We start from the raw sequence: 8,325 nt of genomic DNA on the forward strand, positions 1-8,325 counted from the left end.
ATGAGTATGGACCAAAAACAACAAATAAAATTATCACGAGTAATAAAAGCATACTAGTTGGTGAGCAACAATTGAACAAGTTATTGTGCAGTTTTTGTTGAAGTCTCATTGTATTTCACCTGCTGCTAAAACGAATGAAACTATATCTTAAGTTTTATAAGTAATCCAGGTACGTGCGTGACCATTCGTTCACATTTTTACGGTTTTATTCGATTCAGTTTTTTTATTCGATTTATCGTATACGTTAAAAAAACGTAAGTGCGTTCGAATTTATCCGTTTCGTGAGTCAGTTTTCTGATATGGTAGAACCATTGGGGCCGGAAGTTCAGCTACAACGCTCATAATAAGTTTCATGGAAGATAGACGACGACGTTTCAATGGCGGTTGTTTATAGTTATATAACGGCGTTTAAATCTGTGTGACTTTTGAACCCTCTGAATTGTGAAATGATGAAATAATTTTCTACAATTATTTTCGCATGTCAATGTCAGCTTTTAATAATGTGAATTCACCTATATGTGGCGCTACTTAATTTCTAAGTTACTTACATTTATTAATATTATGTAATGAACGCCTCGCGCTAACGGTGAAAGAAAACAATGTGATGAAACTTTGCACGCCCTAGAAAGTTTGTGAATCCTTGGTGAATGGATAAAGCCCCTAACACTCATTGGTCGTCGTGAAGGATAATGCTTTAAACCTGTGACGATGATGCTGACCTCCTTGATAGCCATCCCACCTCTTTGCTGGTTACTGGCCATTTTCATTTAAAATTTTGAGTCTTTCTCGAATGCCCCTTTCTTTCACTATTCTTACGTTGGTTCGTTCCGTCATTACTTCCATCAAAATTCTCAAAACGAGAGGACGTGGTCATAAATAACCCTTACATGAAACTCAAACTTCACTTGAATTACTGGTAAATCATAATATACGTATATTCTACTAGATTTGAGTAAGGCATACGATAGAGTTAATTATAAAATCTTAGTTGACAAGCTCTATGGTCTTAGTGTAAGAGGTCTAACTTCTAAATGGTTTAAATCATATCTATAGAATCGACCCCAATGCGTAGAAATAGAAAATACTAACTTTAATATAGGAGAAATTGAACATGTCAATTCTAATGCCATCTCTATCACCGGATCAATTCCTCCTGTGTGTTGTGTGCTGTGTGTGTATATAAGTGTGCTGGGCTGTATCTGTATCCTGTTTCTGCTGAATGTAAATCGTTGTGATAATGTATTGTTCGCGGATGATGTCTCCATTGATTTATCCTGCACATGTAGTAATTCAGTAAATAAAGACTTAGATGCGATATTGGATTCAATCACAGAATGGCTTGATCACAACCTAGAAATAAATCTCAAAAAATTAGTTTACTTTACGTCCCGCCAAAAAACTGCTTTAGATATCAACTACCAATATAAATTAAACAAATTATAAATTATAGATTCGGCTACTATGTTAGGTATCGAGATAGACACACATATAAATTGGAAATTCTACATCCAAAAAATATCGAGCTGTCTGTCTTCATTCACATCTAGACAATTAACTGTTACTAACCTAAAAACGGCCGTTAAAACGGCCCTTTCAGCTTATTACTCGTTTTCCCACTCGCGACTCGCCTATGGGATTAAACTGTGGGGAAACAGCTCTCACTGCCAAGAAATTTTTGTCCTTCAAAAAAAGTGTATTAGAATATTAACCAGTATAGACCAAACAGATTCCTGTAAACCCTATTTCGCAGAACTTAACATACTTACCCTAACGTGCTTATATGTTTTTGAATCCTGTAAGTTCGTCAAATAACATACAGACTTATACTATCCAGTAAAATTAATTAAACGTAATAACGGTTCTCGTAATAAATTTAAACTTCCTCACTCTGGCTTATAACTATTTTCATGAGCCCCTCATTCTACATTAATAAAAATATATAATCACATCCCTAATTATATTAAACATTTAAAAATTTATATTTATTTAAAAAAATAGTCTCCGAAAAACTATTAAAAGATTTCCTCATTAAAAAAAAATAATTTGGCTAAATTTTTTGATGATAAAAGTGTTTGATTAATTAATTAATTTAAGAAATATTTGTCTCTACTACTAATTTCAAGTTACTATCTAATAAAAATTATAATAAGATATAAATGTATGTCAATTGATTATTTATTTAAGATTGAAATGTTCTTATATAATTAGTTTAATTTGCTACGCCCTTACTGGGTATCACGTGTATGTACTTACTATAATCTTAACCTTATTAACCTGTATTATACAGTGACTTGCAATAAATGAATATGAACATATAGCACCTTTTGGGTTGAGTGTTGTCTGGATTGTTTAGTAGGGAGTGTTTTATACTAATGTTCTTTTTATATCATTCTATTATTTTATTGTTACAACCTTTTCGTTTCTACTTGTAAATAAATTATGTGCACCGAGCCTTTTCTTCTTTTCGCTAAGACTCGGCTAGCTAGATACCAGCCCGTTATACCAAGTACCAAGTGCGCAATAATACTTACATAGGTACACGGCTAAAAATATTTAATTTTGGTCGACGTAGTTGTTATGTGACGTTAATAAAAAATAGCTGATAATTTCCAACTTAGTTTTAGTAAATTTATTTGGACCTCATATGTACATATGTATTATATAGTGTAAAAGAAAATTAAAAAACAAGTTTTCAAACACTTTATTACAGGTTTTTAAAACAGTTTTAATAAAAAGTACTGTCAAACGCATACTAAGCTTTGTACTTGGTCTTTTGGACTGTCCCTATTATAAGTGAAATTACCTATAGTGAAATTTTAATATTAGATGAGATGTTGAGCATGCTGCTGCCTGTACGTAGGTACTCTATCAATGAACGATAACGATATGGACGATAACCCGATGGCTGGGCTACGAGATTTTCAACGTATAAGAGACTTTCATCACTTTTTTATGTTTTAGTATCTATCATCTACATATGAAAAAATGTTTGAAAATAAAATAAATCGATAATTTGATACACAAACAAAAATATACTCAAGTTATAAGATATTGCGGACGGCGAGCAGGCCTACATATAAGAAAATGATAAGAGACTAGATCTTAGTACTTTTTTAAGCTTTGTAGAATTAAAAGTAAACACTAAATTTTCCGTAAAATTATGTATAAAACATTATTTATTACACATTTACACAAATACAGCATGACTATACATTACTATGAATTGAACTTGTTAAGAGGTTCTGTAGGTACAAATAGTTCAATAATGCTTTAGACAGGAAAGTATTTCTTAACAGTACGTATCAATTCTAATCTATCTAACTCTGCAACACAATGTAAAGGGAATCCGACAAATTTTAGAGTATTGGACGCTTTTTAACATTCCTTGCAGAACTTAACACCAAGTGTGTGTGTTATACATTGTTATTATGTGTAAATAATTATTTTATTGAAACGCTAGCAAAATTTATGGGGTATATGCAGAATTAGGAGGAGCAAGCATGGATCAGGAGGCGAGAGGCGCGACGGGTGCTGGTGCGGCGGGGCGGTGTGCGGGAGTCGTTGGCTCGAAATAACCGGCGTATTTCGGTCGCGCCTCCCCCGCCTCCGCCGTCGCCCTCCCAGCACCAGCGCCGCCGGCGCAGCGCGCGATCTCAAGTCACCGCACTATCCGCTAACTATTCGCAATCGACCGACGTCTTGGTTGTTGGACTTGGGTTATAATGACTTGACTTCTGCTAAATGAACCCGTGGACTAGTATAAGTTTTTCGCAGTGGCGTATTTATTTCTTTTTGGGCGAACGCCGAAATAACGATTGTAATACGATAAGGACCAATAGCGTCGAGTGAGAGTTTTATTGTGCGTTGTGCTGCGGTGGCGGCGTCATGGAGAAGCAGTCGAGGTGGTCGGAGCAGCGCTCCGAGCAGCGCTCCGAGCAGCGCTCCGAGCAGCACACGGAGCGGCGCGAGCAAGTGGTGCAGCAAGAGGAGCGCGTGCAGCGTACTGAGCATCACTACACGCGCCAAATGCTAACGCAGCAGCGAGGTCAGTTTTCTGCCCTAGCCAAACCATCATATTATTATCGTGCTTTCACACTTGCCCTTGATTATACAAAATTTATTTAATGCTATAGCGAAATTATGCATATACCTACCGACTCATCATCTTAAGCCATCCTAAACTAAGGGCGCCTACAGGCCGCAGCACCGTTTCGACGCCGCGCGAGTGGCGCCTGGCCTGCGAGTGTCTTTGGTTTCTTCCTGGTGCGTAACTTTATTTGTGCATAGCGCTTTTCCTCGGAGCAAGATATTGCGGCTATTCTGGGGCGCGCGTGGGCGCTGGCCAGCGAGTGCCCGCACCCGCGCCTGCGCCCGCGCCTGCCCGACAGGAATGCGCTCCCGCCACCTCTCTTATATTTTTCACACTTGTTTTTCTTTAAACACTTCTAGAAATGATCTCACTGTCTCCGTTCTACATAAATTATATACTATCTCTACATCAAAAATTACGGGAGCGAATTGGATCTAAGTAAACAAAAGAGATGAGTCGAGCAAGGGGTGAGGATCATGTGTGGGCCTTGAGGGTTCCAGCTAAGACAATGTAGCCTTTACATAAATTTCATATCAAAATATAACCACTAGCATTGTCGTGTTGTGTCTCCACTCATCTCTCCATTGAGGCTGCATTGCGAACTCAAGTTAAGAACTCGTTTACTTATAAGGCGCAAAGTCAAAACCTTACATGGAAACAGATCAAATATGCTTCCATTCAAGGATCTTTTTTATATGAAAGTTTTAAGAACTCAGAAACTGGGACGAATCACGCTAAGACGGCGTCGACTGAATATGGATTTAATGAAGCAAATTAGAAATATTTAGTTACCGCAGTAAATAACCACTATGTATGTAAGCAAAATATAAAATCCAGCAAGTGCCTCTTGTAGTTGCAATTTATTGCAAATTTGTATAAAGGACACATGAAATAAAATCTGACTTTGAAAGAAAGTTTGAAATAGTAACAATATAGTACGATACTATCAGTAAATAATTTCACAAGTTCTAATACTAAATTCAAATTCTGTCAAAGAAAATAATAGAGATAAATCTATAGCAACGACAACAAATTTAGAATACACGTCTTAAGCAGTATGTTTATAAAGTTATAAGTGAGTTGCGGTCAAGTTGCGCCTGTCGGCTCTCACTACATTCGAGATTATCGTGATTACACAGCTCTACAATTCGTAATTTGTTCAAGTATTCATTGAGCATTCACTCCGTTTGAGTGTGTGCCTCAAGTATCTATATGTATAGAATGCAATTCTTGTTTGAAAAAGAAATGCTGCAACGATGTTGCAAATTCCAAAAGAAATCTTGAGTATTGGTTACGAAGTTAATGTGAATAGCTATTATTAATTACAGCCGTATAGCTACATTGTTGAGGCAAGCAGAATAAGCCACATTGAGGGTCGACAGTTGTACAAACTAAGCCGCGCGTTTAACATCTTATTATATAAAATGGAAACTGTAAACACATGTAAACACTAGTCAGCATAGTATCAATTGACAAAAGTGACTCACACTCGACACACAGCGCGAGCGCCTGGAGGCGGCAGGCTCGATAGTGGAAACGAATGAGACAATTAGTTCGGTTAATGTTATTAAAAATATAGTATGATACTCTTGGGCTTAAATATCAAATTACAAGATGGTATACATGTTGATCTTTCTCGTTATCTGTACGTATATATGATTTAAATTAAAGAAGGTGGGTTGGGATTAATTATAATAGACGTTTGGTAGCAGCATAACTTTTAAATGGGTTAAAAAATTGATTCGTGCTCATAATCTAGACGCAGCAAACGTAACAGGGCGTGGCGTTTGCAGTTTTTTCGCTGGAACGCGTTAATTATATCGCTTTTCTATTACGACGTATGACTGAGAACTGCAGAATAATAGCACTATTAGACTGTGATGCTAAAAACGTCGCGCAAAGTACCACAGACTAACGTTTCACTCTTTCTTCTTGATCGACGTTCAATAGACACTACAATTTAATGGCGAACCACATTCACTGTTTTTGTAATAATATGGAACACTGTAGTCGAGGGGAAATGGAAATGTGTGTTTTTATGAAAAGAAGTGTACATGCAATTTATAGGTTAGCATTTAACTGTTCTTACTGAGCTGAGCGAATTATTGTACCACTCTCCAATAAATCACTAATTTTACTGTTGTACTTTGTTCTTGTTTTAACATTTGTGTTCAGGTGTATTCATTGAGTGTATTGCAGTATTTTTTTTCAGTGGTACGTTGTAGGAAGTCTAGAAGATTAGGTACGTGGTAAGAAGTACCTCTAGACGAAAATGTACGGTGTCGAGGTGTGTGCAGGTGCCGGTTCCGTGTAACGTGCAGCTAGAGCGCGCACCATCGTTCATTATATTGTAATACGCCGCACTAACTGTAGAGCTTCGCGGTGCCTGCGCCCGCCCATCTTATCGCTAACTAGGAGAAATGTAACAACCTAATCTAGTGATTTGATTAGTGAGCGCTTACCGTACTTTGACAGACTGTTTATAATACGAGATTATTAAATGCAAGATGTTTGGGTTACGGAGATAAAATATGTACTACTTTTAGCTACAGAAATAAACGTATGACGGTGCACAATTGGCAATCAGTCATTCATTGTTATGTTTTCGCTATCTTACAATCGCGTCAAGTCGAAAGCGCGAGCCTAAACTTTCAACGTATGTTTAGCCTAATAAGAAATAACCGGAATCAAAAACTAAACTGACACAACAATAATATCGGGAAAGATGCAACGGAAATTATGAAGGAGTTGGTAATTTCTTTGCTTTTTGTTTCCACCTGTATGCAAAGTGCTCGTTTTGACAGAATAATAGGTACGTAATAAATGGTATACGCATTCACTTTTACCTGCGTTATCTCCAAATTTATGATCGGAGTTCGTTGTTGCAGACGCACGAACGCACCGACACTTTCGCCTGTACAATTACGCTTTCTTACGGCCGTGCGTTTTAATTCAATGTTATGATTATTTTCACATTACTCGTAGTTGTAAGAGGTTCAGGTTTTTTAATCTACTTATTAAAAAAGAGCTGCATATATTATGTCATCTGTGTAGCGGTTACTACATTCAATATATTTTTCATACGTAATCCAGAAACGCATAAAAAAATTATGAAAGAGAACAAATGCTTAAGTAATTCAAAAAGTACTGAGAGCTTGTGACTTATGTGGGACTATAGGGGACTAACAGTGGCGAAGAGTAGATACTTGAAGGTCAGCGATGTAGAATATTCGCAACCAACTTAACAATTCAAGAAATTTTCTGTTTAATATCTGCCACGAAGTTGTAGAACTCTATTAGGCAACCATGGAAATCGTGTTAACAGTTGTAGACAGCAATCCATCCATGTACCTACATCGCTATAACCGATTCGACCGAATGTTTTGTGTCAGCGTAGCGCTGTGGGGAACCGTGCCGCGACCTATAAATAATTAGGAAAGCAACACACCTCATGTGTTTCAATATTTGTTTTATTTTTACCCAACCACGACGAAATTTAATGCCTTGACCAATTTTGACGAGGTCTATCAGATGTATTCTCAAATGCACAACAGGCGCTAGCTAAAATATAACATGGCGGATACTTGTTCACATGCTATGCAATCCGGAGCGAACGATTTTCTCTAATTGGATATAACAGCTCTACACAGCATTCCACATCACATTTAAGCAGTGATATCGATTTAAGCATCATAATTATTTCATCATACAAGTCAAACGTAGTACTAAAATACTAGATCATCGTTTTTGTGATATGGTTTCTCGTATAGACACGACTTTTGAAACATTGTCATATGTCAACCAGCCGGTTATAAGTTTCCATAGTCAATGTTTGTTATCTAATTTGTAGCGTATCAAAATGATGTTAGTTCATGATCAGTGTAAGTAGTTTAGTAGTACTTCAATAACGAATATTACATTAAAATTTCGATAATTTCTACTTAGATATGGATAGCAGACTTCGATCAGCTGTATAGATTTGTGCAAGTAGTGAATATCAGAGTTAATCGACGCATTCCACCTGCGAGTACAGTCCCTGGCTTTATGCGGCTTTCTCTACCGTTACTGAGACTGCTCCATCGCCCGACTCACTTCACGACATGGACATCTCGGCATTAAGACTAGCGGTGTTCTCAATGCGACAATATTTATTGCCTCTCAGATTATAGATATTATCTTGAGCTTGCCATTGGCGAAATTCACGATTCTGCCAGTATATATATATATATATATAT

The 8,325-nt window shown here is 37.0% G+C and overlaps 1 protein-coding gene across 1 annotated transcript in view; it reads left to right on the forward strand.

The window, feature by feature from the left end:
- Positions 1–3,218: 3,218 nt before the first annotated feature.
- The window catches only part of LOC113240609 (titin-like), a 102,095-nt gene continuing 96,988 nt past the window's right edge, over positions 3,219–8,325 (forward strand). Inside the window, 1 exon segment of the mRNA XM_026477949.1 lies at positions 3,219–4,045. Within this exon segment, the coding sequence (XP_026333734.1) occupies positions 3,886–4,045 (160 nt within the window). The 5' untranslated portion in view covers positions 3,219–3,885.

This window comes from Hyposmocoma kahamanoa, unplaced genomic scaffold (genome assembly GCF_003589595.1).
Source record: "Hyposmocoma kahamanoa isolate Upper Pololo Valley unplaced genomic scaffold, ASM358959v1 100021, whole genome shotgun sequence".
In the NCBI taxonomy this organism is placed as follows: domain Eukaryota; kingdom Metazoa; phylum Arthropoda; class Insecta; order Lepidoptera; family Cosmopterigidae; genus Hyposmocoma; species Hyposmocoma kahamanoa.